Below are 19,368 nucleotides of genomic sequence, written 5' to 3'. Positions count from 1 at the left end.
TCCATGGAATTTTCCAGGCAAGAATACTGGAGTGGTAGCCATTTACTTCTCCATGATGCTGTCTAAACAGTGAAATGGAATGTTGCCAGCAAGACTAGGCTCCTGCCATGCTTGGGAGCATTTGGGGCAGAGAGTAGTTGGTAGAACTCTTACCTTCTCCACTTGGGGAGTAGTGACAACTAGCCTAAGGAAGTGCCCACCATGTCTTATTCAGCTACAAGGAAAAAGCCACTTAGTTTTAAAGCCAAACTTGGAAATCTAGTTTCAGACTAAATCTGTGCTCCTGAATGCCTGCATGACTCAGTTATTCCTTCTAACAAACTATCCCTTGCTCTTCACTGGATCAGCAGTGGGTTTAATGAATGAGAATGAGAGCTCTGTTCTCATCTGGCTAACGTAACTCCAGTGAAATGAAAGTAAAAGTTGGACTTGAGATTCAAACCTGTGTTCTAGTTTGCCTTGGGTTCCTTGATTCTACAGCAAACCTCTTCATCAGAACTTACTGTCATGCCTAAAGAAGTTCTACCAAGAATCAGTATTAGAAATTGACTCTAGTTGCAAATTATGTATCCTCATGATACTATAACCCAGGGGTCGAACCCACGTCTCCCATATTGCAGGCAGACTCTTTCCTGTCTTAGCCACCAGGGAACCCCACTATATAACATTAAGGGTCATTTGTGTCTGTTTCTGACATTCTTTACCTGTGTGGCTTTACAGGGCATGGAAAGAATCCTCTATGCTGGATCCTGCTTTATTGATTTTACCCCCAAGAATATAAGTCTTTTTGTACCTTATTTTAATATATTTTAAAATTATTTATTAGAAGTCTTGATTTATTGTTCATGGTGTATATTCAAACAGCTGATTTAATCACAGCAGTATTGAAATGTTTCTGTTGCAGAACACCATGCAAAGCTATAGCCCAAGTCAAACTGAATTTAGGCATTTCCGACCTGAATATCTTGGAAAATCTTTTTTTTAAATACCTATATTTAACCTGCTCTAGAACTGACCAGACTAAAGACCTTAGACTTAAAGACCTTAGAGACTTATTAATAGGCATAGTTTGAAAGCTTCATTATCTTTAATACAACTAATGAATTCGAAGAATGGGATTTTAGATTATATGGAAAGTGTTTTTTTTTTAATCCAGGCCCTTACTTTGCTTTGCGATTCTACAGTGGTTAGATAGGTGTTCTGACTGGCTTATCAAAGTGTGTTCCTACTTCACAAAAGTCCAAAGGGAAGTGGGACACATCAGTATCTCACCTAGGGCAGTGCTGGGATCCTTCACGGTTTTTCCTTTAGTGTACATTTTGATACCCTCATGGCCTTTAGAAGTGATTGGCATCTGCTTCCTAAGTTAATGTCTGTCTGTTTGGGGAAGTTATTTGGTTTTTGTTCGGTTAATGCAGATAGAGAGAGGCAAGAGGAGAAAGAGGGGGGAAAATACAGAATTCTTCAAGCATGTAGGGATGCGCATCAAGAATTTCAAAGACTTCAAACAGATGCAGAGGGGTGGGGAAACAGCAAATTTGAAGCTGCTCAACCATGACATTTCTTCTAATGACGAACAGCTTGAAAGCTGTAATTTTGAGAGTGTTGCAGTATTTTGAAGTCAGACACTTAGCACATTTTAAAATAGTTGTGAAATTTAAATGGGCTTTTTCCATCTTAAATGGAATTAAGCATTTTGGGTCATCATCTTATTTTGATAGTTGTGGGTCTCAGAATGAACACCAGAGCTTTTAAAATTTACATGGGCCAGGGCAGCATCTCTTTTTGTCTTTTATCTCCATTGTTTTCATAGTATAGGAAGATATTTTTTCTCTTTTAAATAAAGTAGTGCATTTTCATTTTCTAGTTCTTCACCGATGACCTTGAATTCTTTATTTTTATATTTTGCAGTACATTTTTATACCTGAAGTTCCTGGTGGTGTGGGCACTTGTCCTCCTGGCAGATTTTGTCCTGGAATTCAGATTTGAGTACCTGTGGCCATTTTGGCTTTTCATCAGAAGCGTTTATGATTCCTTCAGATACCAGGGACTGGTATGTTTATTAATACATGTTTTTCAAGTATAAAGGATTTAATTACCCTTCTAAGAAAGTCTTCAATAACTGCTAGTGAAACTGTTTAAAGTAGATTTTATGAGCAACACTTAGGTGACTGTATTGAGCTAATAGGGTCTGTGGGCTGAAACTGCCCTTTCAGGCCACTTTGTCTAAATCCACTGATCAGATCATTATACTCCCTCCTCCTCGCCCATTCCAGTGAAAAGAAGGGGAGGGAGGCAGGCTTTCAGGAGGGAGAGGCAGAGTAGCAGGGGAAGCAGTAATTACCTGCCCAGCTCTACTCTGAAGTACCTCTGAAGCCTCTGGCTTAGGGATTGGGTTAGAGTTAGAACAGTGGTTCTCCAACTTTTTGTGCTCAAGACACTTTACACTCTTAACAGCTATTGAAGACTCCAGAAGGCTTTTATTTGTGTGGGTTACATTTATCCATATTTACTATATTAGAAATTAAGTCTAGGAAAAATTTTGATTCTTATTTAATTTAAAAATTTAAAATTTTATTTAAAATAAAACTTAAAATGAAAATTTAATACTTAAATTACTTAAAATAGCTGTAATAAACCCATTACATGTTAATACACATTAAAACTTAAAATGAAAGCCTAACTGTGGTGTTGGAGAAGACTCTTGAGAGTCCCTTGACCTGCAAGGAGATCCAACCAGTCCATTCTGAAGGAGATCAGCCCTGGGATTTCTTTGGAGGGAATGATGCTAAAGCTGAAACTCCAGTACTTTGGCCACCTCATGTGAAGAGTTGACTCATTGGAAAAGACTCTGATGCTGGGAGGGATTGGGGCCAGGAGGAGAAGGGGACGGCAGAGTATGAGATGGCTGGATGGCATCACTGACTCGATGAACATGAGTCTGAGTAAACTCCGGGAGATGGTGATGGACAGGGAGGCCTGGCGTGCTTCAATTCATGGGGTCACAAAGAGTCGGACACGACTGAGCGACTGAACTTAACTGAACTGAACTGAACTGTATTTTCCAAAACAAAAAAGAAATTAAAAGATTGACTACATTTTTGAAAACCTCTCTAATGTCTGGCTTAATAGAAGACAGCTGATTTTCATATCCACTTCTAAACTCAGTTATTACCAATATCATGTATCATGTAATCAATGATTTTAGTCAATGAGTATCAATGTCATGTATTCTAGAAGATACCACCATACTCCTGAGTAAATGAGTGTTAAAGAGATAATGCCTTAGCATTATTATGAAATTATTTTACTTGGAAGACTTCTGAAAGGATCTCAGAAATCCCCAGGGATCCCCAGACCATGTTTTGAGAACTGCTGGATTAGAGCAAGGGCACAGGCCTGGACTTGCTCCCTTGATTGACCTGTAGTTGTGTTGTGTTCCAGAGTCACATCTTAAACCTGTAACTCTTCTACCCAGGCCTGGTACTCTGGTCAGAGCAGATCCATGCCTTGAAAAGATGGTTTCGGGCTGTGTCCTGTTAACAGTAGATAATGATGCGTCCAGAGGAAGCTGCACTGTTGGACATCCATGCTCTTCTTAACCACGGTTGTGTTTCATCTGTGCTCCAACAGCCTGTCCTTTAAGAATGAGGCTATTTAGTAATGTTTTGTGAGGAAAGAAGAGAATTTTCTGTGTTAAATTCTGTTTCTTTTAGGTAACCCACCTGTGGAGTCTAAATAAACTCATTGTGAATCAACCTCAATTTGTTCTGGTCCAATTCTTCATGATTTGAGGCCATAAATGGGATTATTCTTCAATGCTGAATTAACCACATCTTTTTATATGAGTGATTTTAAATATTTAAAATTTTCTATTGTAACTTGCTCTGTAGTTATTGCATAGCAGCTTCAGAGATTTTGTTCAACATGGTTTTAATAGTCTCTGTTTGAAATGAACAAGTTCTAATATGTGCTTTTTATTTTGTCTTTCCCTTTAGGCCTTCTCAGTATTTTTTGTTTGTGTAGCATTCACGTCAAATATAATATGTCTGCTATTTATACCCATTCAATGGCTTTTTTTTGCTGCTAGTACATATGTGTGGGTTCAATACGTATGGCACACAGGTAAGTCTTAATGGTTTCTTAGATGGATCGAAATCTTAGATTCAAACTTCTAAAATGTGATTTCCTTGAATAAATTATTTAGAATTGAGTTTAATGTGGACATTAAAGATCCCTTTTCATAATAGATTATAATATACCTTTAAAGTGTATTTCTTTTTTATTAAAAGTTTAAGCCTTAATGATTTGATATTTTGATTGTAGGCATTTCAATTACCAACTCTCATTATGAAGTATCCATATTTTTTTAAAAATTGAAGCAATTATTATTTAGGTAGACTTGAAGACAGCCATGTGCCAAACAAGAAAAATGTTCCTGCAGCTTCAGCATTGAAAGGAATGTCAGAAGTCATTTAGTTGAACCCTTACTTAGTATAAGAATCCCCACAGCATTGCTGGTACATGGTGTTTTAATCTCTGATTGAAAATCTACAGTGACAAGAAACTTACTAGTGTTGTTTTGGGGCAATTGGAATAGAAAATTCTTTCTCGTACTGAGCCAAATTTTCCTTCTTACCCTTTTGACCCAGGATATCTTGACTGTCTTGGGGTGCACTGATCACTTCGAGTTGGTAAAGTGCTTTCTCCAGAAAAATATATGGGAATATAGGGAATACATTTTTTTTTCAGTTTCAGCAGGCTTACAGACCATCCCTCTAATCCAAACATTAGACCCTTGTGTTAGAGCCACACTGAATAGGTGTCCTGTTCCATCCATGTTAACATTTCTTTAGACTAAAACACACTGTCATATCCTCTTGTGTTCTTTTCTGTAGACAAAGCGTCTCTGATTCCATCAGCTTTTCCTTGTATGTTATTTTAAGCACTTTCACCATTTTGGTCTCCCTAGTTCTTAGTGGCTCTCTAAACCACAATGTACATTTCAGGTGTGTTCTGGCTTGAGTGGAACTACATAGTCACCTCCCTTCTTAGAGCTATTCTTATGCTATTACAAACTAAGATGAGATGAAATGTTTTAATAACTCCAGTCCACTACAAAGCCTGTGCATAGGACACATGGGGATGTGAGGACTGGCTCACAGACATGTGGGGATGTCGCACTTGTCTGCAAAAGCTGCATGAAACTTGATTCCTAGGCCCAGCTGTAACCTGTAGCATTTTGACCACTGAAAGAGCACCAACTAGTAAAAGCTCTCTGGAGCAGCATTCATCCTCTTCTCTAAATGCTAGAAGGATGATGTTGTCCCATGTTAGGAGACACAATTCAGCTGTATTTTTAAAGTATCTGCTGTGAGCATGGTTTTCTCCGTCTTTAGCACTCCCTCATACCTGACTGAATTTATAAGCTAGCGTGCTTCTTCCTAGTCTGCTTTCCTCTAGTTAAAGTGATTTTTCTAAATACCGGGTTTTACTTGTATTTTCTTGTCCTGGGCCTCAGTTTCGAGTGAGTTGCCATTTACACTTATTCTCTCTAGGTCTCAGCTTCTTTTCTGTCATATGAGGGTGGAGTGATCTAGATAATAATTAAGGGAACCTTCCAGCTCAAATAATCTGTGACTCTGATGAACTATAATGATTTTCTAAGTTGCTTTAATAGTGTCTTATTAGTTGAGAAAAAGCTACTCATGTAACTATTATTAGAACCTATTGGAATTCAGTGGGTGGCCCGCAAGGCAGCAGTGAAGCTAATATAATAAATGATATTGGTCTCTCTTTAGCTCTAGGCTCAGAAATGCATGTTGGAATACCTAAGTTATGAAGCGCATTTTAATTCGGAGTGGTTAGCAAGCAAACAGAACAAACCCTGTGTTCTTATTAGGCCCAGTAAATATGAGTGCAGTTTTTATAGGTTGGGATTAATTTCTCTTTCGTTGTTAAAATTTAACATTTTAAAAAAGAATGTTAGGAATGGTTGATGAAACTATGTATTGCCACAAGAGCATGAAAATATTACATCATTAATTTTTTCCTTGTTGTTAAGAGGGAGAAAACAGGATGTAAAACTGTATGTACAACATAACTATTAAACTAGTTTAGAAATATTTTCAGTGTGGTTTTATTTATTTAGATGTAGAAATATGAATAATTTGTCCACATTTTTCTATTTTTCCTGTAATATGCTTATTTTGTTTATGATAACTTCAGAAATTAATATAGAAATTAGATATTTACAGAATGTAAATTTTTTTAAATGTATTTTGAAATGAATTTGAAAATGGATAATTCTAAGGATTGACTTTTGTCTTCCTACCTTGCAAAAATACCCTTTGTTTGGTTTATTAAATCTATAAGAATGGTTGAAACCGTTAGCTGTTTTCACAGGACTTTGCTTGTCTTCTCATCTTATGGACTAGGTCTGTGGGGACTTGAATTCTCCTTGGAAGCAGATTCAGTATTGTGTCTGTGAATTTGGACACAGTTTATATAAACTCTGGGCCTCACTTTACTCTTCCATAAAATGAGGAAGTTGGACTAAGTGGAACTAATCTTTGGGACTAATTTTTCTGTAATTTTTCTTCTGTTTCATCCAATGCAAAGAGTCTTAGAAAAAAGCCATCTAGTTCTTCAGGTCACTGAGTTTTCCCTCCATTTGTCTCTTCTGTAACTGGCTTGCTGTATACACTTTCAAAGGGGATCTTTCCAGAGTTACAGATCTCATGTCTTTTGTTCCATCTTCATAAAATACCCACTACTAGTCGTGTCCTGACACAGGTGGACCCAGCCTATGGACTTTGATTGTAAAACCCAGTGAGAATTATCTGATTATTTGAGTCTTGTTTATTCTATTACAAATTGCTTTTTCCTCTGTTGAAAATTGTTTTTAATTACAAAAGGAATATGAGCCTGTAGTTAAGAAAAAAGCTTTTTTGAATAATACTTGAATGTCAGAAACATTTCTTAGTGCTGTAATTCATTCTTTAAAAATTGTTTTTTTACATATCATTCTGTGGTAATACAGGTCTTCATCCTTTTGAAAAGCTGCATCATATTTCATTATATAGATTTATTATAATTCAGCAGTTCCTATTGATAGGCATTTAAGTTAATTCTAAATTCTAGTTTTTGCTATTGCAAATAATACATTGAATATTCTTATACATTTATCCCAGGGCTCTTTTATATGTCTATAGAGTAGATTCCTGGAATTGGAATTTCTGGGTCAAAGGTATAAGTATTTTTCATTATACTGCCAAATTGGCTTATAAGAAAGTTACCCCAATTTATATTCTTGCTAAGAATGAGAGGGAAGCCGTTCACACATCTTCCCTGTACTGTTACCCATCTTTAAAATTTTGGCTTTATCTGATAGGTTAAAATAATCGAGTCTCATTTAAAAATTTTTATCCCCCTAATCAGTAGGGAAGTTGACATGTTTTCACATGTTTTTTAACTGTCTGTAACTGAGTTACTGAGTGCACACACACACACTTTTTTTTCTTTTATAACTTCCAAATTTTTTTCTTCAGTTGCCTTTTTTATTGATTTGTAGGAGGTCTTTGTATGCTAGGGCTATGATTTCTTTGTTTTACGTATGTTGTAAATATTTTCTGCCAGAATACTAGTTTTTATTTTTGTCTATGATTCCATAGCATATTTTGTCATATGAAAGCTTTCAATTTGGATCAAATTGCGTTTTAATTAGTTTCAAAGTCTTAAATGAAAGTTACTGTAGTTGAACCAGTCTCCCAAACAACCCATCTGTTATATTAGTTAATGTTTCATTGATGCTTGTCTCTCTGCTGCTTTCCCACAGAAAGGGGAGTGTGTTTGCCCACAGTATCCCTCTGGATACTCTTTGTTTATATTGAAGCAGCAATTAGATTTAAAGATCTCAAAAATTTTCATGTAGACCTTTGTCGCCCATTTGCTGCTCACTGGTGAGTATTATGTATATTCTTAATCTGTAATCCAGTTCAGTGTTTTCAATGTCGAATGGTAAATTTAATTGTAAAGTTTTTCTTAGAGATACTATATGAATTCAGAAGACAACGTAACATGGTGTGGTAAAGAACATGAGCCCTCTAAGTAGGGAGATGAGTGTTGGAATCCCAGCTGTGGCCCCACAGCTTTGTGCTTTGGACTTGTCACTCTCTCTCAGCCTTAGTTCTCTTACCTGTGTATTGGGAAGCTGTCTCATGGGGTGTCATGGGAAGGATGAAATGAGGGGATATATGTGAAGTGTTTAATTAGGTCCATGTACATAGGTGTCTGATACTTGTTATCTGTTTTTATTGTACTCAGATAATGATTCCAAAAAGCCTTGATGAAATATATGACTATTTCATGGAGCTTAAATGATTTTAAAATTTCCTTTGCATGTTTACAAAAGCAAGTTAATGTTATTAATAATTTTTAAGGACTATTATTTTTAACCTTAAACCATGAAACATTTTTTTAAAATAATCTTGATTTTTGTTTATATCTATTGTAGAAATCACCACTTAATGTACGTATCTTTTAAATATACCAATTTTTGCTAATATTTATGGCAGAAACCAAAACAAATAGGAATCAACAACCAAAAAATAGTTACCAATATGTTTAAAATCTTCACAAAAAAGTGAATTAAATAGACTTGGTCAATACACTTGTCACTATAAATTTGTGGTGTGATCACATTTAGACCAATTATAATTGATAAATTATGTTTTAATGTTAATGAGACTTCCCTGGTGGCCGTAAAGAATCCTCTTGCAATGCAGGAGATGCAGGAGACGCAGGTTCGATCCCTGGGTTGGGAAGAGCCCCTGGAGAAGAAAATAACAACCCACTCCAGTATTCTTGCTTAGGAAATCCCATGGACAGAGGAGCCTGGCAGGCTACATAGTCTGTGGGGTCTCAAGAGAGTCAGACATGACTTAGCAACTAAATAACAGCATTAATGAAGCTTAAGAAAAGTTTTGACAATGTTTTCAGAGGCTTTGAAACTATATTAGACTGATGGCTTGAATGAAAATATTTCAACTTTTTGTCCCAGAGATTAGAGTTGTAAGTACAGCTGGTTTAATTTGTTGGTGCAAACCAAACGTTGGCTCTGAAAATATCAGATACTTGGTTAAATGATTCTTAATTTATGTTTGATAGAGTGTTTATGAACTAATTTTCCAGGAATAGCTAGTGACAGACATTTCTCAGGCAGCAAGAAGATGAGTCACCTGAATTTGACCCTGCCTTCTAGTATTGAAAACCAAATGATGTGTTTAACGCTTGCAATGTTTACTTATGATCACTCATAAAATCTCTACCTTTTTAGTTCTTAAAAACATACAGATCCCTAAGTCCTAACCATGCATGAGGCAGGTTCCATGTTAATCAAAGACTTTAGCCACTGTATCCAACTGTCCCTGTGGTAACTTCTTGAGTGTATTTGAAGATTGCCAGGGCCTAATGGGCAGCTTCTTATGGTCCAACGGTCCTGCTGTTCCACAGGGGTTTGTTCTGCGTGCTAGCTGCCTGATTTCCACAACAGACATATTTACATGTGTTTACTGAATGCTCAGCTATTATCATCATCTATAATGAGGAATCAGTCATAGGGTCCTCATGTGCTGGATGCATGTGTTGCTTGTTTTCTTAACTTACATTTACTGGCAGAATTGTCTTCTTTCTAGTATTGGATACCCTGTGGTGACTTTGGGCTTTGGCTTCAAAAGTTATGTAAGCTACAAAATGCGGTTGAGGAAGCAAAAAGAAGTGCAAAAAGAGAACGAATTTTACATGCAGCTTCTTCAACAAGCCCTCCCTCCAGAGCAACAGATGCTACAGAAGCAAGAAAAAGAGGCCGAGGAAGGTAGGTCTTTACTCTAAAGCTGTTGGCTCAGTAGGTTAGTTATTAGTTTGTTTGTCAGTAGTATTTTTTCAGAAAAGTTGCTAGGGCTTTGGGAAGTTACCATGGCTTTTAGTGTTTTCTGGTGTTCCTTTTTAGGACTGTTGCTTTACTTCGTCATGAAATATAGAATATGTATGATGTTTTCTGCCTAGTGTCTTAAGACCATGTGCTTTTAAATATGTTTATTTTTAAAATTTATTTCATTTCCTTTTACAGTTTATTTTCTATTTTAATATTTATTTGTTATGAAGATTTTAAAATATTTATTCTCAGTGACAATAGTATATGTAACTATGTGCATTTGTAATTGTAGCAAGCCGAGTATAAGCCAGATAGAGATGTAAACACAGAATTGTTTTACAAATCAGAATTCTTCTGAATAGAGCAAACATGGCTAGGTCTTATTTTAAATGGTTTGTATAATGCAATATGGATCTTAGAATGACCTTTTTCTAATACAGCCTCTTTAATAAATATGTAACCAATTCAATAAGTGAACAGACAGCAGTACCAGTTTTCTTTGGTTTTTGTTTTTAGTTGATACATGACAAAATCTTGTTCTCTGGTGTGGTGCAAAATTATCTCTTCAAGTGCGCTTTGTCGAGTTTGAATATGTAGACCTATACAGAAAATTCATTGTAAAGTGGCCTAGTAAATGATAACAGACTTCTTATTACTTTAACGATAGAAGCAAGACAAAGGATAGGTGCCCTGTATGCTAACATCACACCTGTTTGTTTCATTTAATCTATCTTTTCAGTAAAGTTATTAACTTTGTTTAATCCAAGCATTTTTTAAATGTGACCTTTAAGATTATGATCTGCCTATGTCCTGTCACCCCAGTGATAGACAAGTTTGATTTGACTGATAAATGAGGTATGACTTAGTTGTAAAATCCTCATATTCTTTTCAAGGTCAGAACTTTAATGACGTGGTGTTTTGAAATGATGATGATTTTCTAAATGTGCAGCTTATCAAATTTATTTGGCTTTGCTTCTTGAAGTTAGCACAGTGTGGTGTGGTTCTTGCTTCTGAATCGGTTGGCAGCTCAATGCAGTGCGCTTCTAAGTGTAGATGACACCATTTGTTGAATCCATCCATTTTGGTTTTTTACAACTAAATATTCCAGTGTGGGTTTTTTTTTTGCTTGTTGGTTTGTTTTTGGTATTGTAGCAGCCAAAGGATTACCTGATATGGATTCCTCAATCCTCATACACCACAACGGAGGTATCCCAGCCAACAAAAAACTCTCTACAACTTTGCCAGAGATAGAATACCGAGAAAAAGGGAAGGAAAAAGACAAAGATGCCAAAAAACACAACCTTGGAATAAATAACAACAATATTCTACAACCTGTAGACTCTAAAATACAAGAAATTGAGTATATGGAAAACCATATCAACAGTAAAAGATTAAATAATGATCTTGTGGGAAGTACAGAAAATCTCTTGAAAGAGGACTCCTGCACTGCTTCCTCAAAAAACTACAAAAATGCCAGTGGTGTGGTGAACTCCTCACCTCGAAGTCACAGCGCCACAAACGGGAGCATCCCTTCCTCATCTAGTAAAAACGAGAAGAAGCAGAAATGCACTAGCAAGAGCCCAAGTGCACACAAGGACTTAATGGAAAACTGTATTCCTAATAACCAGCTAAGCAAACCAGACGCACTGGTAAGGTAAGTGTGTGTGTGCTGTGTCCTTGCCTACACTTCCCACAAACTTGACTTGGGTCTTGAGAAGCGTATTTCTGAGTAGGCCTGTAGGCGTTGTTTGTGATCAGATTCTGTGACAGTTAACTCTGTGGTGTTGGACATTTAGTGTTTCTTTCCCACGGGTCTGTTGGTCACCCACACCATCCAGAAGCACTGACTAAAGCTCTTTCCAGTGTGTTCAGTGTGAGGTGATAGTGGTTACTTCCCATATTTGACAAATTTACACATAACTTGATTCTTCTCGTGGTTTCGAGAGGCGTATCTTTAGTCTTTTTTCAATTTGCATATCCAAAGATCGTGTGGCATAGACACGAAAAGAATTTTGTGGCCTGTTCATGCAAATCTTTGTCAGGTACAAAAAATAATCTTCTTTCTAAAAATTCCATAGGTCAATGCAGTTAATCCTTGAATAACACGTGTTTGAACTGCGTGTGGGACCACTTATACGTGTTTTTCATTAGTAAATGCGGCAGTACTACATAGCCCCTAGTTGGTTGAGTTTGTGGATGTGGAGGAACCATGGATATGGAGGGCCACCTATAAATTACACTGGGCTTAGTCTGCATATTGTTCAAGGGTCAACTGTTCAGTGTTAGATTCAGATTTTAATTAGAAATGTTCCTTTTCCCATGTTTAAGTTAAAGATGAACATTGTTGTATTACCTTGATAGGCTCAGACTTAATTTTGCTGTGTTTTATATATTTTATAAAATACATATACATTCCTTTTACTTCATCAGTCAGTCAGTTCAGTTGCTCAGTTGTGTCCTGCTCTTTGCGACCCCATGGACTGCAGCAAGCCAGGCTTTCCTGTCCATCACCAACTCCCGGAGCTTGCTCAAACTCATGTCCATCGAGTCGGTGATGCCATCCAACCACCTCATCCTCTGCCATCTCCTTCTCCTCCTGCCCTCAGTCTTTCCCAGCATCAGGGTCTTTTCTAATAAGTCATTTTTTTGCATCAGGTGGCCAGAGTATTGAAGCTTCAGCATCAGTCCTTCCAATGAATATTCAGGACTGATTCCTTTAGTATTGACTGGTTTGATCCCCTTGCAGTCCAAGGGACTCTCAAGAGTCTTGTACTTCATATCTTTCAATTTGGAAACTGAGATCTGAACTGGAGCTTTTTTATTTTTTTTTCTCTCTTTATTATTTTTTAAAATTGGAGTGTAATTGATTTATAGTGTTGTGTTAGGTTCTGGTGTACAGCAAAGTGATTTAGTTATACATATATCTCTACATTCTTTTTCATATTCTTTTCCATTATGGTTTATTATAGGGTATTGAATATAGTCCTCTGTGCTATACAGTAAAACTTTGTTGTTTATCTATTTATATGTAGTAGTTGGTGTCTGCTAATCCCAAACTCCTAATTTATCCCCTTACCCCCTTTCCTCTTTGATTACTGTAAGTTTGTTTTCTGTGTCTATGTGTCTTTTTCTGTTTTGCAAATACATTCATTTTGCCATATTTTAGATTCCACATATAAATGAAATCATACGGTATTTGTCTTTCTCTGACTTCCTTCACTTAGTATAATAATCTCTATATCCATCCATATTATTGTAAATGGCATTATTTCATAGACCTTTCAAAAATACATAGCTCAAGAGGGCCGCTGTGACTCCCTCTCTCCACTAAGTTATCTCATGTTCCTGTTTGGCTTGTTTCAGAGCAGACAATTTATGAGGGAAAGTTTCTAGTATTATAAATTATATGAATTAGATTAATAATTTGTTTTAGTTCTCTGATTGACAGCTAGATAAAGGGAAGTACAGGTGGATTCTACTCCTTAAGGCTCTAGAGGTTTCATAACCCTTGGCCACTATTGGAAACATACCATGCTGCTGCTGTTACCAGGCTGACATTCACATGTGTTTTTTTTGACATTCTACCCCATCGTGCCCTGCGGAGAAAACACTCAGCAGACAGCTGTCTTTCATTTGCTCAGGGGAAAAAGACCAATTAGTTGACCTTCTATATCAAAGTGAATATCTCACAAATTTATTATATGCTATAAATGAAACATCTGCCACCAGCTTTTTAACATCCTCTCTCCTGCACAATTTTAATAATAGCAGTCAAGTCAAAACAATTTTCCTCTGTTGGGTGTTACAGAGAGAGCAATCAAGGCTCAGTTCTGTGATACCATCTCACTTGGGCCCCACTTGTCATGTCGGTTATCTCTACTACCTCATCTGCCTTTAATAAAGAATTTCAAGGACTCAGATGGCCTGTTTTCTAGTCGTGGGTCCAGTGCTCCTGAGCCCGCGCCTGGGGGATATACCTCTCCCTGTGGTCACTGATGTGTATTCTGATGTGCCTTGATCTGAAGGGCTCCAGAGTATAACTTTGTTTTAGGGAATCAGTTCAGTTCAGTCGCTCAGTTGTGTCCGACTCTTTGCGACCCCATGAATCACAGCACACCAGGCCTCCCTGTCCATCACCAACTCCCGGAGCTCACTCAAACTCATGTTCATCAAGTCGGTGATGCCTTCCAGCCATCTTCTCCTCTGTCGTCCCTTTCTCCTCCTGCCCCCAATCCCTCCGAGCATACCTGCTGTCAAATACATAAATATAAAATATTAAATAGTTTCATAAGCTTCCATGGGATTATTTTCAACTTTTCATGTAATAGTATAAAAAATAGATGATGTAAATATCCAACAGTAGGGGAGAAACTTAAATATTTATAGTCCATCTATTTGATGGATTTTTAATACATTAAAAATCATATTTTGAGACAGTTAATAATACAGGATAGTGCTTATAATATAATATTTCATGAAGAAAGTAGAGAGGAATCTTACTGAAAGCATTTTGTTTTTCTGATTTGACGGGAAAGGAGCCAAAACGATAATAGTAGTTATTTCTCCTTGATAGTATTGGGTCTTTTAGTTTTTATTTCATCTTTCATGCATTTTCAAGTTTTTCTGTGATAACAGTGAAAGTTTATGAAAGGAAAATATATCTTCCTTGACTTCATATATGTTTTGATGAATATTAAGACTCTAACAGATCCAAACCTGACATATTTGAGGTGTTAGCCAGAGAGTGGATTTGTTATCTTCAGATGGAAAAGGCTGGGCTTGAAGTCTCTTCAACAGTTTGTACATGAGTTCTTCGCTCTTGCAGGTACATCCAGGGCTGTGTACAGGTCCAGGCTGGCTAGAGGGATAAGACTGATTGCCCCTTTAATAAATTTTTAAAAAATCACTTGAAAACCAGTCTTGTATTATTAGTAAATGCAACACATTCCACATAGCTGTGTGTGTCTCAATATCATGGTTGAAAACTGCTATATTTGAGGAACCAATTCATTGACTTTGCAGGGGGGAATTCATTAATATACCACTTTGAAAGAGAAGTCTTAAAGATTGGTATGACTGTCAGAGTAAGATCTGATGGTCGTTCCCTGTGAAGGAGCAAGCAGTCCTTCGGGTCTTTTCATTGTCTCTCCAAACTCCAAGGATGTTCTCTAGTGTGCGTATACCATAGACTGACAAATGACTGCACACAGGCCAAAGGTGGCCCACTGCCTGTTTTTGTAAAGTAAGTTTTATTGAAACGTAGCCACATTCATCCATTCATGTAGTGTCTGTGGCTGGTTTATGGTGGCAGAGTTGAGTAGTTGTGACAGAAACTCTTTTGCCTACAAAGCCAAAGATGTTCCTGCTGCTGCTGCTGCTAAGTCGCTTTAGTCATGTCTGACTTCTGTGCGACCCCATAGACGGCAGCCCACCAGGCTCCACCGTCCCTGGGATTTTCCAGGCAAGAACACGAGAGGGTTGCCATTTCCTTCTCCAGTGCATGAAAGTGAAGTCGCTCAGTCGTGTCCGACTCTTAGCAACCCCATGGACTGCAGCCCACCAGGCTCCTCTGTCCATGGGATTTCCTAGCCAGCAACTAAAAAGGATGCTGGTAGATTGCTAAGGTTGGGGAAGGTGAGGAACTTGGTAGTAAGCGTTGCTTGTAGGCCACTTTCCAGGAAAAGTTTGAAAACTTGCTAAAGCATCTTTTGGTTTGAGAAATAAGTATCTTACAAAATGACCCAATTTCTGCCAGCTTGATTTCTGAATTCTTTACCCAAGTTATTTAGAAACAGACTTATAATGTTGGTAGCCAAAAATATTTTTAATTTTGACATGGAAAAAATTCTATATATAAACAAAAAAGCAATGAGGAAGATCACTTATTTTAACTAAGTACTGGGTTAAAAGGAATCATGTAAATTAGACTGAGGTTTGCTCAATTTTTTCTCCAGTGGTCAGTTTTTAAATATTTTAAGTGTGCAAAAAATTATAGAAAATTTAGGTGGAAAAAAGGAGATATATGACAAAATCACTTAAATTTTTCTTGTATTTTCATCAACTGAATTTATATAGATGTGGCCATAGCATTTGTATAGTTTTTTTGTCCTGATTTTTCACCTAAATTATATTGAAATCATTTTCCCAACTTAGCCTCACCTGGTTTTCACTTGATATGGCATATTCCATGGCAGTTCTGTGTGATCATTCAGTGATCTGTCTGAGGTCTAGTAGGTCAGGGTGTAACACCTGAGCTGCTTTCCTGTAGCTTCAGGGCCCGCAAGCAGAAGAGCCAGCACTTCTGTTTGTACTTGGCACAGTGCTTCCTCTCAAACACAGCCCAAGACTGTGGGGTTTCTTGTTTGGAATTTGTTACTTGTTTCAGTTTCTTGGTTAAGGGAGAGAATTTAAAACTGGGTACAAAACGTAAAGTAATCCATATTCTGTAGAAATGTTGAAGTAGAAGTCTCTTCTTTGTTTTATTTCCATCCCACTTTTTCTTTCTTTGTTTTTGTGTTCAAGACAGATTAATCTTTCTTGTTTCTCATGCTTACCCTTAGTAAGATATCAACTCTTTAATGTAGTTGAATAATGTTTAGTGTGAAGAGTCATAAAGGAAAAATATCCACACTTTGCCTAGAAGAGATGTATTTAATGAAACTGAGTAGAATTTAGAATGTTGCAGAGATATTTAGACCAGCCTCCCCAGCCCTGTCATTTCATCAGGGAAGTAAACAAGCCCTGGAAGATTAAATGACTAGTCCTAGTAACCAGCTGGAGGGACAGTTACAAGGACCAGAACCAAAGTTTCTTGACTTCTGCCTTTGCTGTTAATAACCTGCTTTATTGTTCTGGTTTTTTTTTTGTTTTTTGTTTTACAAATTCTTGTGTTTTTGTTTGTTTCAAATATATATACATCTAAAGTTGGCACAAGGATTGGCACTGGGGCTAAATTTTGTGCTCTTTTGGCTAAAATCTATAGAAGAAATGCTTAGAATTTTAGAATTTGTTTAATTTTCCTTTCTTCTAGAGAGATGCTGTTTTAAGAGTTTTAAAAATTCTTGCTTTTGCCAAAGACACAGGGGTGTATTTATTTCTGAACAGGAGGTGGCCATCCATTGGTACCCCTGAAAATTTATAGGATCTCTAAGAATGCAGCTCTCATTAGGACTCCATGGGAGTTAGTCTAGTTCAGACACCCTAGAGCCCCCTAGCAGGGAATTTGCTCTTTAGGAATAAACCTGGGATAGGCCTACGTTGACAGAGCAGACCCGAGAGCCTCAAATTGGAGAACTTAAGATAGGGGATGTAAACATCAACCCTGGGGCAAGGCCACTGGTGACTGCTTGAAAAGTCTGAGGCATGGGCATGGCCATCGTGGTAAGTTCTGAGGGCAGAGGGGGGGGTAGCTTTTCTTCAGGGGAAAATGGAAATCTGGGGAATGCTGTAATTTATTGAATAGTTAACTCTTTTTTTTTTTTCTTCTCTAAATTCATTTGGCTGTTTCAGGCACACCAAAATGTTATAACTTACTTTGTTCATACAGTTCTGCATAGTTGGAGACTTAAGAGCCTTGGGGGAAAGGTAGAGAACGTTTATTAGGACTTTTCCAGTAATCACTAAGCAAGTATGGTAGCCCTGCCTCAGCAAAGGTTGGCAGGGGCGGGGGAGGGTAGGGGTTCAAAGGGGTAGAGAAGCTCTCTAAGAAATTCTAACCTATTCACTGACATAGGGGAGTGTTTAATTTACATTCATACCCAGGAACTAACTTATATTACCACTTCTGGGTCTTAGGGAAATATTTTGGGAGCATATAGATTGATGACAACATAGTTGATAAATAGGCTTTATAATGTTCTGGTCCATCAGTGAATATATTGATTAGTATTGTGTTTTAGTAGGCTGTGATATGAGTATTTGTGACTCATCTCTTTCTAATTTAAGCTGGTGGGTGAGCAGAATGTCACTGGCCTTCATTCCACTTTCTAGCCACTATAAATCTTATGTTTATGTTTTGTGATTTTGTGTTTTTCTTATGAGGGACAAAGATAGCAAAAGCTAAGAACAGCCAACTTTCTTCCTTGATGGGACTTAGCTGGTGGCACAGATGGCCCAGGTGGTTTGACTAAGCAGTTCTCAGTCTTTGTACTTCTGAACTTAATCTTGTCTCCACATACCAGTGTTTTAAATTGTTGTGTAAACTCTGCCTTATAGAAGACTCCTTAGTGTGGTTTTGCTGTTTGGGGACAAATAACAGACAATTTACACTACTTCCAATTTTTCATTTCCCCACATTTTAAGATGTGCGTGTGCACGCTCAGTTGTGTCCAACTTTGCAAGTCCATGGAATGCAGCCTGCCAAGCAAGAATACTGGAGCAGGTTGCCATTTCCTTCTCCAGGGGATCTTCTGACCCAGGGATGGAATCCATATCTCCTGAGTCTCCTGCATCGGCAGGCGATTCTTTACCACTAGGCCACCTGGGAAGCCCCATTTTAAGACATCTACAGACAATTTAAAGTTAGATATCCACTGAAAGGAAAGGGTCATATTTTTAGATACTGATTTTTAATTATCAGCGGATTCAGTATGATTTTGGTGTGAGTAGCTGTAAAGAAAGAGCATAATAAAGAGAGAATCCAAGAAGCCTCTGTTTTGTCATCTTAGAGATTGTAGGCACAAAGCGAGGATAGAATCCAAAGCTGAGACCCAACTCTGGGGAGGAAACAAGACAGTGCAGTCAGTTCCAGAGGTAGAGCCTTTGTGCATTCACTGGGGTAAGTACCTGGGGAAGGTGGCCTTATATGGACTTTTCCAGCCTTATCTCAAGTCCCTAAAGAGTCCTACGTGGGGGATCACAATAGTTAAAGTGGGGAATGTTACAGAGGATTCTCTTGAAAGGTGGAAAAGTGAAAGTCACTCAGTTGTGTCCTACTCTTTGCGACCCCATGGACTATACAGTCCATGGAATTCATCAGGCCCAGAATACTGGAGTGGGTAGCCTTTCCCTTCTCCTGGGGATCTTCCCAACCCAGGGATCAAACCAGGTCTCCTGCATTGCAGGCGGATTCTTTACCAGCTGAGCCACAAGGGAAGCCCTGAAAGGTGGAAACGTATCTTAAAAAGAATGTAATGGAAAGACCTCAAGATGGATTGTTAAAGGGGAGGAAGTAGAAAAACTGATCAGATAGTATGACCCCATTACAAAATATGGGTAAGTATTCTTTTCATACGCAGAAGATTATTTGAAATAGTTTATACCAAATGGTCAGTTATAGTTGAGTATAGTAGATGTTTACTTTCTACATTGTCTGTTTCTACATACTTTGAATTTTTACACAGGCTTATTATGCACATAATAGAATGTAAGCTCAATGAGATTAAAAGATGCTTACTCCTTGGAAGGAAAGTTATGACCAACCTAGACAGCATATT

The 19,368-nt window shown here is 37.6% G+C and overlaps 1 protein-coding gene across 1 annotated transcript in view; it reads left to right on the top strand.

Annotated features, from left to right (window-relative positions):
* MACO1 (macoilin 1) overlaps positions 1-19,368 on the top strand; it is a 66,390-nt gene that overhangs the window by 12,489 nt on the left and 34,533 nt on the right. Inside the window, exons 2-6 of the mRNA XM_027520024.1 lie at positions 1,912-2,053; positions 3,999-4,125; positions 7,838-7,961; positions 9,696-9,874; positions 11,087-11,588. Of these exons, the coding sequence (XP_027375825.1) occupies positions 1,912-2,053; positions 3,999-4,125; positions 7,838-7,961; positions 9,696-9,874; positions 11,087-11,588 (1,074 nt within the window). The remainder of the gene's footprint in view (positions 1-1,911; positions 2,054-3,998; positions 4,126-7,837; positions 7,962-9,695; positions 9,875-11,086; positions 11,589-19,368) is intronic.

This window comes from Bos indicus x Bos taurus, chromosome 2, assembly GCF_003369695.1.
Source record: "Bos indicus x Bos taurus breed Angus x Brahman F1 hybrid chromosome 2, Bos_hybrid_MaternalHap_v2.0, whole genome shotgun sequence".
Lineage (NCBI taxonomy): Eukaryota > Metazoa > Chordata > Mammalia > Artiodactyla > Bovidae > Bos > Bos indicus x Bos taurus.
This window is presented reverse-complemented; position numbering and strand designations above follow the sequence as displayed.